Source organism: Hemiscyllium ocellatum, chromosome 39, assembly GCF_020745735.1.
Source record: "Hemiscyllium ocellatum isolate sHemOce1 chromosome 39, sHemOce1.pat.X.cur, whole genome shotgun sequence".
In the NCBI taxonomy this organism is placed as follows: Eukaryota; Metazoa; Chordata; class Chondrichthyes; order Orectolobiformes; family Hemiscylliidae; genus Hemiscyllium; species Hemiscyllium ocellatum.
In genome coordinates this window covers 32,308,478-32,322,891 of record NC_083439.1, presented here as the reverse complement: position 1 = coordinate 32,322,891, position 14,414 = coordinate 32,308,478, and the positions used below count along the sequence as shown (strand labels likewise).

The following is a 14,414-nucleotide window of genomic DNA, read 5'->3' as shown; positions in this document are numbered from 1 at the left end:
CTCTGCTTTGTCCCTGCTTGCCCTGACTGTTTGACTCACTTCTGTTCTCAACTGTATCAGTCTCTGATCTCTTTCCTCATCATCTCCCTGGGTCCCACCACCCCCCTCACCACCCCCCCCCCCCCCCCCCCCCCCCCCCCCCGCCCTCCCAAGCAGCTCTAGCAAATTTCCCTGCAAGTATATTAGTCCTCTTCCAATTTAGATGCAATCCATCCTTCTTTGACAGGTCACTTTCTACACCAAACCACTCTATTATTCTTATAGATAGCTGAGATCTCCTTACAAGTTTGTTTCTCAATTTCCCTCTGACTATTAGGAGGTCTATAATTAAACCCCAATTAAGATATGCATTTATTTTCATGTTGTGTATTGGTTTTTCTTATCTATGTGCAAATCTATTGTAAGTGGCTTCAGTCCTGACTCCCCAACTCCTATTGGGTACGTCAGGAATCTGATGAAATTTCTCCACGTGCTGTTTGAATGCAGTTTCAAAATTATTCCGAACAAAACAACAATCCAATTCTCCAAATTATCCCATTTGATGGCTTAATCACCTAATTCCTGTACCGTCATTTTGATCGTTGGCTACATTGTGTGCTGTTTACAGCAGGAAAGTTGCCATCTTTAACAGCACCTCACATGTTTGTGATCCCATTTTGTTTAGGAACAGAAGGGCAACAAGTGCTCGAGAGCCACCAAGTTGTACACCGTCCCGATTTTGGTCAAAATCATCAGCCCCCGCCGCCCCCCCCCCCCTTTCCAGAATATAGCAGGAGTCCCTTCATCACATGGGCTGCCTCTGCTGACGATAAAATCTAAATTATTGACCAGAAGATGTAAGAGCAGAAGTAGTAGGTCCCTCAGCCTACCTAGTCTGCTTCACTGTTCAATGAGATCACTGTTGACTTGATAGATCCCACCCCACTTTCCTGCCTTTTCCCCACAACTCCTGATTGCCTGATGGATGAAAGATCTATCTCAGCCTTGAATATACTTAAAAATTACACAACACCAGGTTATAGTCCAACAGGTTTAATTGGAAGCACACTAGCTTTCGGAACGACGCTCCTTCATCAGGTGATAGTGGAGGGTTCGATCGTAACACAGAATTTACAGTAATTAACAGCTAACCTGAGAATGCAACTTTAAAAAGTGTTTTGTGATTTCCACATGAAAGAAGTGAAACTATCACTGTATTCTAACAGATGAAAGGCTTAACAGACAATCAATTTTTCAATGTACAATTTCAGTTACATCACACTGCAAATCTTTGCTCTAAATTCTGTGTTACGATCGAGCCCTCCACAATCACCTGATGAAGGAGCGTCGCTCTAAAAACTAGTGTGCTTCCAATTAAACCTGTTGGACTATGACCTGGTGTTGTGACTTTTAACTTGGTACACCTCAGTCCAACACCAGCATCTCCAAATCTTAGCCTCAACAGCCCTGTGCAGTAAAGAATTCCACAAACTCACTAACCTCAGAGAAGAAATTCCTCCTCATCTCTCTCATGAATGAGTGACCCCTTAGTCTGCAATGATGTCCTTTTTGGCTCCTGACTCTCCCACAAGGGGAAACAAGCTTTCTATTATCTGCCCCCTCAAGTCATCTAAGAATCTTGTATGTTTCAGTAAGGCTACCTCTCATTCTTTGTTCCGCTGAGTACATACCCCACCTACTCGATCTCTCCTCCAGTGACAGTCCTGCCATTCCTGGTAACTGTTAACTAAACATTCTGTTGACTGTCTCCACTGTCTGTGTATCTTTCCATAGACATGTAGCCCAAAACTATTCACAGCATTCTAGCTGTGATCTCTGACTGACTAGTACTTTGTATCTTTATAGCAAAATCATCCTACTTTTATACTACATCTCCCTTTGAAATAAAGGCCAATATTCCATTAGTCTTCCCTGTTACTCGTTGAACTTTGGATGCTTGTTATTTGTGGACGAGCACGCCCATACCCTCCTGTTCTATGGTTTCCTGCAGTCTTTTTCTCCATATAAATAATCAGTTTCTCTATTCTTCCTGCCAAACTGCATAACCTCACATTTGCCTACATTATGTTCCATCTGCCACTTGCTTAACCTTTATCATCCCTGTGTCATCTCCCACAGGGGTCATAGAAGTCAGAAGCTTTTGCTTAGATTAGAGCAAAGTGCAAGTCAGACAACAGCTAGAATACAGTGAACAATTTGGCACTCTCATCTAAGGAAAAATATACTGGCTCGAGAGGCAGATCAGAGAAGATTCACCATATTGACAGATATGGAATTGGAAATGCTGAAGAGGTCAGAATTGGCAGTGTAACAGTCTCAGTAGGAGATGGATTAGGCAGCATGTGGTTGCTGCATTAGTTGGAAAGAGATCATGAAAATGAGGATGAGCCTTTTAAAATCAAGCCAATTATTGACTTGGGAATCAATGTCTTTAAATTAATGCTGGAGAGGTTGGATTCAGAAATTAGTGCAACTGAGGATTTATGTAGCAGAGTTTGAATGGCCCCAAGTTTGCAGAGGCTTGATCGAGATAGGTTAGCCAGAATGAGGAGAATGCTCGAGTCTGGTTGAGGGTTTCCGTAGCGCAGAAGCTGGATGGTTTTGCAGTGTTGGAAATAAATGGTTGTGATGCTGTAGATGTGGTAGGGACCTCACTGGAGTTGCATACAATGACAAGGTTGTGTACAAGTTATTGGGGGTGTGGTGAGGTCAGTGCAAGGGAACGACATTGAAATGTGGCCACAAACTGTGGCATCTGTGTTTCTTGTATTTAATTGATTTGAAATTTCTACCGATCCTATATTGCTTAAAGTCTCATATTTTAGCTGTAGATCCTCTGGACATACATGGAATTTATGAATGCATGACCATTTAGAATGACTTAAAGGGACCATATTGGATCTTCAATCTAAGTAATCTAATCTAATCTCCAACCCAGGTACTTGGATCATGCTGCCTTTCTACTGATGGAGAGTTTTTTGACCATTTGTTTTCTTTTATTTAAATTAACACTGAACTGTTGTGAAATCCAAGCCCTTTATATCTATTACAAGTGAGGCAGAATGTCCAATTAAGGTGTAACCTTTGTGACATAACAGAGGCATGACATACTTTTTCTGTTGGTTAATTGCTGTATCCCTACAATGTAGAAACACTGTCAGCTGAAGAATGCCAAACATTCAACAAGTAGGTAATTGCACCAATCAGTAAATCAGCAATCAATTTTGAGTTATCAGTGCAATGTTGTGATCAAAATATAAAATGATTCACAAAATCAGCTGTTGCATGAAGTGAAATTAATTCCCATTCAATATTGTGTGCAATTCTGATCTCCTTCCTAGCGGAAGGATGTTGTGAAACTTGAAAGGGTTAAGAAAAGATTTACAAGGATATTGCCAGGGTTGGAGGGTTTGAGATATAAGGAGACGGTCAATAGGCTGGGGCTGTTTTCCCTGGAGCATTGGAGACTGTGGGGTGACCTTGTAGAAGTTTTTATAAAATCGAGGGGCATGGATAGGGTACATAGACAAAGTCTATTCCCTAGCGTTGGGGGGGTGGGGGCATAGGTTTAGGGTGAGAGGGGAAAGATATAAAAGGGATCTAAGTGGCAACTTTTTCACACAGAGGATGGTACATGTATGGTATGAGCTGCCAGAGGAAGTCGTTGAAGCTGGTACAATTGTAACACTTAAAAAGGTATCTGGATGGGTATATGAATAGGAAGGTTTGAGAGAGATATGGGCCAAATGCTAGCAAATGAGACTAGATTAGGTTAGGATATCTGGTCAGCATGGACGAGCATAACCAAAGGGGCTGTTTCCGTGCTGTACATCTCTATGATTCTAAATGGAAATAAGGAAAATGTGACAATGATTAAATAGTTGGAGGAAAATAGGATTGGAGATACAGTTCCAACTTGAGCAAATATGGCTGAATATCCTTGGGCTGTACCAAAATGTTGTTCTAAATAAGAATTAGAAAGTGTAACAATTCCTTTGGTATTAAATAATGCCACTGAACTAGGAATCCAGAGGCTTAGATAGTGTTCAAAAGACATGAGTTCATTTCCCAAAATTGCAATGATTCTACAGTGACCTTTGCCAAATCATTTCATATTTTGATCATTCCTTGCATTAAAAATATCTCACGATTGCAGATGATGGAATTCAACCTCTTATTAATAAGTCTGGGAAAAAAACCCAGCTCATCTCCATAATGCTGTCTTCAGGCTACTTTCCGTTATCACAAACCCCATCTGGTTCCCTAATTCTGCTTACGTCTCCTGGCCCTACATATGACTTCAGATCTTTGGCAATAGGGTTGACTCTTAACTGGCTTGGCAAGCCATTCATGTCAAGAGCGATTAGGGATAAGAATTGGCCTTGCTGATGTGACGCCCATGTCTAATGAAAGAGCAAAGAGAAACTACAAGGAAGGTTGTTCACTGTAACTGTGGCTTCACTTAAAGTGAGCAGTTGTGCGTAAATTGCCAGTGAAGATAGGTAGCCTACAGAGTGAAATTGCAAAGTCTCCATGCAACAAATATTTCCTAACCTCTGAAATATCATCCAATGTTACAGATTTGATATGACTCCTACTCCAGTTTCACGTAGACTGGTCCTCACCTCAGGTGACCCAAAATTCCGAGGAACAAAGCGAAGATTGATCGAACCAAAGGTTGCTAGCCGTCTTTACGGAACACGTGAACATGTGTTTTCCACCGGGCAACTTATCTTAGAAGAAATTGACAATGAAGGAAAATTTATCAAAATAAAGAATATTTCTGATAAGGTAAAGATCCATTTAGAGTTTGTTGCCTTTATCTTGTAGCAGCAAAATGCAATTGTTGATTTACTAACTAAAAACCTTGGAGCAGAGTCATCTATTCAGGCCTGCTCCAATATTCTATAAGTAGTTTCCCACTCATTATAGTTCTAAAAGGGTTCCCTTTTATTCAAACACTATACCCTGGTTCTAGATCCCACAGTGAGGACAAACGACTTTTCTGCACCTACCTTGTCCATCCCTTTTTAATTTTATAAGTCTCTGTGAGATCCCCCTCATTCTTTGAAACTCTGTAGAATAGGGACACTTGGACACTTGGATGTGTCTGGAGAACCTCCCCTACACTCTATAGTAAGTCTATTCTTCTCAAGATAAAAGGCATCAGAATTGTATGTAATGTTCCAAATGTGGACTCACTATTGAAGCAAAACTTCTTTGCTCTTTTATTCAAATATTGTGATAAAGGCCAACGTAGCATTTGCTTTTTGCACCTGCATGCTAACTTTCAGTGACTTATGAAAGACAATCACATTTCTTTGGATATTAATACTTTGTAATCTCTCTGCATCTTCCTTCCTCCTACCAAAGTCGGCAACTTCACACTTATTTGTTTATTATGTTACATCTGCCATGCTCTTGCCATTCATTCAGCCAGTATCCATCCTTTGAAATTGGTTGTTCAAGTGTAAGATCCATAAGTGGTGAATACAACCTTGCCCTCTCACTAAATTAGTTTTCTGACATCATTCGAACTTGTTACTCACTTTGACGAATAGCTGTTTTATTGTTTCTTTACTCATTGAAGATGAAAATAGCAAAGCCAAATTGCTTGTAAGACAAAACAATTTTTCAAAAATGTTCTGGTTCAGTGCTAGGAGTCAATACTTCTGACTCTTAAGAGAATTCTAGATACAAAAACTACTGCTTTGTTGATCCAGGAATGCATTCCATTATTTTTCATTGCATGAGGGTTGAACAGGAAGTTTCAATTCATTTAGATCTTTTGCATGAGGAACAGGTTGAGATTTGATAGCAAGGAGCTCACCAGTTAGATTTGACCTCTGTTGAATCTTAGTCACTGTTGCTTATGACATATTAGAGTACCTTTTTTAAAATAAGTTTTGAGCATCCTTGCAGGTAATTGCAAAGTAACACTTGAATATTTTTGGGTGTGAATTATAGGACGTTTTATGCCTGAAACAATTAGAAATATCTTTTTAGACAAAAATGTATCCCCATAGGGGTTCAGTGTTTCCACTAGTGAGTAAACCTCAAATTAGGGGACATATTTACAGAATAACTACATGCACAGTGGCTCAGTGGTTAGCACTGCTGCCTCACAGTGCCAGGGATCCACTTTTGATTCCAACCTTGGATGACTGTGGATTTGCACATTCTCCCCACGTCTGCGTAGGTTTCCTCCGGGTGTTTTGGTTTCCTCCCACAGTCCAAAGACATGTGCAGGTTAGGAGGTTTGGCCTGGAGGAATTCAGGGTTACAGGGACAGCACGGAAGGGGGCTGGGTCTGGGTGTGATGCTTTTCCGAGGCTTGGTGTGGGTTTGATGGCCTGCTGCCACAATGTAGGGATTCTATGATTCTAATCTATGGACGGGTGACTATTTAAATGAAATTTTCGAAAACACCCCACAAAAAAAATCAATTTTGAACAAAATTGTTACTTAAAAATTTTGACAGTACAATATTTGCCATTTTTTTTGTAGGATCAGCCATTAGGTGGATGGACAATAAGGAGAGAATTTCCGAATTTGACCCAGCTTACTTACAAATTTCCTGCACGTTTTACACTTAAATCTAAGCAAGTTGTAACAGTAAGTATTTATCTAGAGCTTTAGTACTTTCCGTGTAAAAATATCCAGGTAAAAGGAAGTTAATGCTGCAGAAAAATGAGGTTTATTCTTTTGTACATAATATTTCATTGTAATTTTGTTTGTATTTAAGACTGATTTTCCATCTTTAATTACAGTGTACTAAATAATGTCCTCAACAATTTTTTTAAAAGCATTTATATAACATATTTCATGGAAACAGAGTGCTTTGCTTTGATTAACATAGGTATCAGGATCACTGATTCAATTCTTCATGTTTCCAACTGTCATCTGAACTTTGGGGGTGGGCCACGATGGCTCAGTGGTTAGCATTGCTGCCTCACAGTGCCAGGGACGTGGGTTTGATTCCACCCTTGGGCAACTGTGTGGAGTTTGCACAATCCCCCGTGTGGGTTTCCAAAGATGTGCAGGTTAGGTAAATTAGCCATACTAAATTGCTCATAGTGTTTAGGGATGTGTAGGTTTGGTGCATTAGTCAGGGGTAAATGTAGAATAAGGGGGAATGGGTTTGGGTGAGATGGTTGGTGTGGTCTTGTTGGGCCAAAGGGCCTGTATCCACACTGTAGGAATTCTAATTCCATGTATCTGTTGTCGGTTGTTTTTTTTAAGGGGACATTAAATGTTTGTAGCATCTGAAAATAGCTTGTAAAGCTTGGGCATTTAATCAAACCCAGTCATCATTTCCAAAAGATTAATTGTCAAATCAGGCATGTCAACAGACTGATGCTCGGTTTTTGAGACCCAAAATGGCGTCCATGGTGCCCATTCATGTTCACTGCTGTTGCTAAGGATTGTAGGGTGAATATGTGCCAAGCCTATACAAAAGGAAACTCTCCAGTGTCTGAAGCATGCTGATTCCTTTTGATCAAATGGACTACTGTTTTCAAACCAGAGTTTTGGAGTTCCATGCTGTCCTAAACTTCGTGCAGCTGAACACACATTTAGCAGCAGGATGGGAACGCCTCCATTGCTATTTAAAGGGATTATTACATGCTACCTACATGCTTGTGGCTGGTTGATTTATTTTGGTCGACGATTCTGCGAGCACTTGATATTTTTTTCTAGCTCCATGATGTTGCAAAAATCCACAGGGAGTAGTGTGGCAGGTGCTGAAGGAGTTTTATTTTGACATCAAAGCTTCTGCATAAGCCAGTTACTCCCGGGTATGGGTGCACTAAGGCTATGCTATGAAACAGCAGAAGTACTAGAGGATTATCAAATATGTAAGAGGAAACTTAAAAGGGAGATTAGGATAGCTAAAAGGGGATACTAACAGATAATCTGGAGTCAAATCCTAAAAATGTTTTACAGGTATATTAAGGATAAAATGATAACTGGTGAAAGAGAAGGGCTAGAAAGGACCAGTGTCATAATTTGTGTGTGGAGCTAGAGAATGTATGTAGGATTCTAAGTGGATTCATGATGATTATTAATTCCATATTTTTATTGAATTCAAATTCCACCATCTGCCACTGAGATTCAAACCCAGGTCCACAGAACATTTCCTGGGACTCTTGATGAATAGTCCAGTCATAATACCACTTCACCTGAGGGACATAGAGAGGACAAAGAGATCCCTTTGACAAAGGAATCAATGATTAGCGGGCATGTGATTTAAGGTGAAGACCAGGAGGTTTCGAGGGGATGAGGGAAAACCTTTTCACCTGGAGGGTGGTGGGAATCTGGAACTCGCTATGTACAAGGGTGGTCGAGGCAGAAACCCTCATCACATTTGAGACGCATTTAGATGTGCATTTGAGATACCAAGGCATACAAGCCGAGGGCCAAGAGTTCGAAAATGGGATTAGATTTGTTAGGTTGTTTTTGATCAGCATTGATGCAATAGGCTGAAGAGCCTTTTCTCCTATGCTGTACAGATCTCTATGACTGAGTAGCATGCAGAGTAGGCCTAACTGCTGAATGAGGGAACATTCTCAATATCTTTCTGCCTCCACTGTTTTGGTGCATGAGTGACTATTTTAACTTGCGAACTGATCTGAATGTATTAAGCTCTATTAAGTTAGTGTACTTTTAAGCCACCTGATACAAGTGGATACTTTTTTATGATGTATTAATTTTTTTATATAGGAAGACCATCTAAAAGTACAATGTGTTTATCACCTTTACTGTCCTGTGGAGCTCTTGATGATGGTTTAGGGAATCCAATGAATTTTGCTGGAATTAATTTTACACTAATGGAACAATGCAGTTGTGCAAATTTTTTTTTGCGTGAATCCTAAAGTATTTAATTTTACTTGTGCCTTCGTTTTTGCGTTAGATCTGGGCTGAAGGTTCTGATGTCGTCCTGGTGTGGAGGGGCCAGAAATCGTGGGGAACAAGAGATGATAAAGAGGTAGTTCTCCTCAATGCTAATGGAGAGGTATGTATGCTCAACTTTTTCATAATTACACTTATCTTTGTGCTTGCATTGTATTTATCGCTGTATTTTGGGCGCAGTTAACAAATAACTCAGGTTAAATAGTTTTTTCATCTAATTTTGGCAATTTGCTTTACTAATCTGTGATGTTAAGGTAACACAGTACTTATTTTCCATCCAGTCTTATTTTGCTACTGCAGCCCATAGAAATAGTGGTGGCATTTTGCAAAAGAAATACTTTTTGACCGTGTGCGCAAAAATCCTTTTAGCGAATGCAGTCTACACCAAGAAATGAAAATGCTTGAAGGTTTTTCTGAATTGACTCCTGTTGTGGTGCTTTTGAGTTAAGAAATTGTAATTTAAAAATATAGTTGTCATATTTTTTGGTGGGCGGCATAGTGGTTAGTGCTGCTGCCTCACAGCGCCAGAGACCCGGGTTCAATTCCCGACTCAGGCGACTACACTGGGTGGAGTTTGTGCATTCTCCCCGTGTCTGCGTGGGTTTCCTCCGGGTGCTCCGGTTTTCTCCCACAGTCCAAAGATGTGCAGGTCAGGTGAATTGGCCATGCTAAATTGCCCGTAGTGCTAGGTAAAGGGGTAAATGTAAGGGAATGGGTGGGTTGCACTTCGGCGGGTCGGTGTGGACTTGTTGGGCCGAAGGGCCTGTTTCCACACTGTAAGTAATCTAATCTAAAATTTTTCTAATCTTTTCCTAATTAGTGAAATAGTGCAAAATTTGCAAATGCATTTGAAAAATTATCACTTGCAAATTCATAAAAAATATATAACTGAGTAAAACTTGTATTTTCATAATAATTTTGTTGTTTCTAGTTTCAACGACTTCCTAATCAATTTCTCAATTAGTATAAACCCTGTGTGCCTGGTATATCTGATTTAATGTAGAAACCAGTTTCTACTGAAATGGAAATATTTCCATCATGTCATCTATTCAGTCATTGACTTAAATTTGGACTTCTGTGATGATTTCCTCCAATCAGTGCACTACTTTCCTGATTCTCATAAATGCTTTCACAGAACTTGTATTTTTCACTTAGCAATATCCAAAGCACTTGGCATGAACAAATCAAATAAATCCTTGAACTGAAAACTTGATCAAAAATGTAGGCAGAAATTATTCACTTGAGATAAATATATAATTGAATGGAGAGATTTACAGAGACCTGTATAATTCACCGTGACATTGCATCATTTTAAAATTCCTTGTGAAATTTTCAAATTTCACGTATAAGAAGGAACTGTTTTAACCTTGTGCCTTTTAATGTTTTTGACATAATTTGATGTCGGCGGGGGGGGGGGGGGGGGGGGGGGGTGTTAATTGCAAAATGAGAGTTAATTGCTCAAGGCTGACCTTTAAATTTTAAAAAGCTAAATAATATCCTATTAAAAATCTAGGGTGGCTGGAGTCAGGGTGGTGCTGAAACCCATTTATGGGCTTGGGTAAGCCGCCAGTCCCTTTTCAGATATAAAACAGGCAGGAATTCCTTTAGGATAACTTAACAAGATGTCATAATCTTACATAATAATATCTTTAAGGAAGCCCTTTTAGCCTGTTTTGTTCTGTGGAATGTGAGACCTTTTTGGTCAACTAACCATACCGATTTCACAGGAGATGGCTTCATGGGCTAGTGTGCAAATACCTGGAATATTGGGAAGTGAATCTAGAGACCAGGATGATGAAGATGGCGTTGAGGGCAGCAGGCAAACTGAATATTATCCAAAGGTATGAATGTTCAAAAGAATGTTACTTTTTATTATTGGATCTGCAAAATGCAATCTAAAGCATCCTGGTGACTTTACTTTGGTAGAAAACCAATATGGTAATATGAATCAGTTAGAATATCTGAGAAAATGGAACAGATTTACTTGTCCCCACTAGTATCTGTCATAGTAATGTGCGCATCATGTAGAATAAAAAGGACGTGTTTGGAAAAGTGCTTCAATTGGACAATGGAATGTTATTGTCAATAAGAATGGTATCTGGAAGACTGCCATAAAACATTAGCTATCATACAGGGTACCCAAGGAAAAACTCTTAAGCATGCCATTTTCAGGAGAATATTGAGACTTTGGAGAGGATGCAGAGAGAATTTCCTGGAATTAAATGTGGAATGGGAACTTTGGTTATGTGCAGATATCAGAGAACATATGATTGCTGCTCTTAGAGACAGTTTGGGCAAACTTTTTTTTATTTATAATATTTTTATTAAGTTAAAAAATAAAATTTTAAATAATGCGACAAATACATAACAATGCAATTCAAAACAGTACAAAACTAAACCCAAATAATAAAAAAATTCCCCAACCCACCCTCCTATGCGAATGTATAAACATATATAGAGAAGTATAAAATTTAAAAAAACCCTAAACTAGCTATTTAACTAACTAAATAAATACCTAACAACAAACAAATAAAAAGTAATAACTCAGCCCAGCCAAACAAAACACTCTCACATTCACAGTTCCTCCTCCCTGGATATTGGACTCGTGAAACACAATCATTATGGCTATATAAAAGCCCTTGTTAGTGTGGCAGATAAATCTGGTATCCAGGTATTTCAAAAAGGGTTGCCATGTCTTGTAGCTGAAAATGTGTTGCTGGTTAAAGCACAGCAGGTTAGGCAGCATCTCAGGAATAGGGAATTCGACGTTTCGAGCATAAGCCCTTCATCAGGAATGAGAGAGAGTAGCCAAGCAGGCTAAGATAAAAGGTAGGGAGGAGGGACTTGGGGGAGGGGCGATGGAGGTGGGATAGGTGGAAGGAGGTGAAGGTGAGGTTGATAGGCCGGACTGGGGTGGGGGCGGAGAGGTCAGTAAGGAGATTGCAGGTTAGGAGGGCGGTGCTGAGTTGAGGGAACCGACTGAGACAAGGTGGGGGGGCGAGGAAATGAGGAAACTGGAGAAATCTGAATTCATACCTTGTGGTTGGAGGGTTCCCAGGCGGAAGATGAAGCGCTCCTCCTCCAGCTGTCGTGTTATGTTCTGCCGGTGGAGGAGTCCAAGGACCTGCATGTCCTCGGTGGAGTGGGAGGGAGAGTTAAAGTGTTGAGCCACGGGGTGGTTGGGTTGGTTGGTCCGGGCGGCCCAGAGGTGTTCTCTGAAGCGTTCCGCAAGTAAGCGGCCTGTCTCCCCAATATAGAGGAGGCCACATCGGGTGCAGCGGATGCAATAGATGATGTGTGTGGAGGTACAGGTGAACTTGTGGCGGATATGGAAGGATCCCTTGGGGCCTTGGAGGGAAGTGAGTGTGGAGGTGTGGGCGCAAGTTTTACATTTCCTGCGGTTGCAGGGGAAGGTGCCGGGGGTGGAGGTTGGGTTGGTGGGGGGTGTGGATCTGACGAGGGAGTCACGAAGGGAGTGGTCCTTGCGGAACGCTGATAGGGGAGGGGAGGGAAATATATCCTTGGTGGTGGGGTCCGTTTGGAGGTGGCGGAAATGACGGCGGATGATACGTTGTATGCGGAGGTTGGTGGGGTGGTAGGTGAGAACCAGTGGGGTTCTGTCTTGGTGGCGGTTGGAGGAGCGGGGCTCAAGGGCGGAGGAGCGGGAAGTGGAGGAGATGCGGTGGAGGGCATCGTCGATCACGTCTGGGGGGAGTCTGCGGTCCTTGAAGAAGGAGGCCATCTGGGCTGCGCGGTGTTGGAACTGGTCCTCCTGGGAGCAGTTGCGGCGGAGACGAAGGAATTGGGAATATGGGATGGAGTTTTTGCAGGGGGCAGGGTGGGAGGAGGTGTAGTCCAGGTAGCTGTGGGAGTCAGTCGGTTTATAGTAGATGTCTGTGTTGAGTCGGTCGCCCGAGATAGAGATGGAAAGGTCTAGGAAGGGGAGGGAGGACTCTGAGACAGTTCAGGTCGGGATAGAAGGTGTTAGTAAAGTTGATGAACTGTTCAACCTCCTCGTGGGAGCACGAGGCAGCGCCGATACAGTCATCGTCTTGTAAAAATTCTCAGTTTTGTGGTGTACAATATTTGTGAGAAAATCCACGGGAATATGTTCCATAACTATCTTCTGCCAACGCAACAGGCCTGGGGTGTTTTCTGATATCCAACCTAACAAGATATTCTTCCTTGTACAGAATGTTAGAAATTGAAAAGTTTTTCCTTGTGCGAGTCTGCTGGTAGGCTCAAAAGGAGCGAAATAGGATCCTTCTCCACCCCTGCACCTACAATCCTCTCCACTGCACCCACCACAGCGCTCCAATATGTTTGAAGCCTGTCACAAGACCAAAGACAATGGGTAAGAGTACCCGTACAGACCTTACACTTGGGACATGCTGAAGATACCCCTGGTTTAAATTTTGACAAACTGTCTGGGGCTAAGTGGACCCTGTGGAGAATCTTCAACTGTAAAGCATGGGTCCTATTGCACATTGATTATCTTCCTTGCATTCTCCCAAATATCCTCCCATGCCTCTGAAGAAACTTCAACACCCAGCTCTCTTTCCCACATCTTGCAGAGTTGATCAGACTCTTATGAGGTGGCACCCCCCAATTGGTGATATAGAGTACACTCTCTGTCAGTACTCTTAGCCCTTAGTACCCCTTTTTCTATGTCAGATTTGTAGGGATCAGTCAAAAGTGTGGTCTTTTTTTTTGAATAAAATCCCTAACTTGAAAAAAACGAAAGAGGTCTCTAGGTAACTCGTACTTCCGTACCAACTGATCGAAGGACATCATTACATCTCCCTCAAATAAATCACCATGCAAGATATACCCTTAGCTGCCCAACATTTAAATCCTGAATCTATCATACCTGGTTGAAAACTCGGCATACCCAGTAATGGTGAAATAAAGATGTTTTGCCAATATTACCTTCCCTCTGCTGAATTGCCCTCCATGCTTCCTCACCTTGTCCAAAAACACACCACTGGTAAGGGGGCACCTTGCCTGGGAGTCTTCGATATCTAGCCATATTGAAAGAGGGTCCCCACAAACCCAATCACTTACGTAGGTCAAAAGTGAGCTTAATTGGTAATTTTTAATGTCCGGAAGGTCTACTACCCCCAATCTGTGAGGCAACTGCAGTTTGGTTAACTTAATGAGGGGCAGTTTACGGTGCCAGATAAAGGAGCTGAACCAACCATTCAGTCTCCTGAGTGTTTGTTTATTGAAAATCAGGGGGAGCATCTGTATAGGGTATAGCAAACGAGGGAGAATATTCATCTTAAGTGCTATCCGACCCAACCATGAGACTGGAAGTGCCTCCCATCTTTGGAGATCTTGTTTAATTTTTCAAATAATTGAGTAAAATTGGTTTTGAACAGCCAATCCAGAACGGGAGTAATGAATATGCCCAAATACACCAGCGGGGTACATTGTAGAGAACCTTTACCCATCTTATGTAAACTTCGCCCAAACCAAACTGGTCTCGAGTATAGAAAAGGTAC

General features: G+C 41.4%; 1 protein-coding gene across 1 annotated transcript in view; it reads left to right on the top strand.

The window, feature by feature from the left end:
* The window catches only part of LOC132834223 (lamin-L(III)-like), a 47,520-nt gene that overhangs the window by 24,351 nt on the left and 8,755 nt on the right, over positions 1 to 14,414 (top strand). Inside the window, exons 7-10 of the mRNA XM_060852887.1 lie at positions 4,581 to 4,791; positions 6,508 to 6,615; positions 8,912 to 9,013; positions 10,638 to 10,751. Coding sequence (XP_060708870.1) covers positions 4,581 to 4,791; positions 6,508 to 6,615; positions 8,912 to 9,013; positions 10,638 to 10,751 — 535 coding nt within the window. The remainder of the gene's footprint in view (positions 1 to 4,580; positions 4,792 to 6,507; positions 6,616 to 8,911; positions 9,014 to 10,637; positions 10,752 to 14,414) is intronic.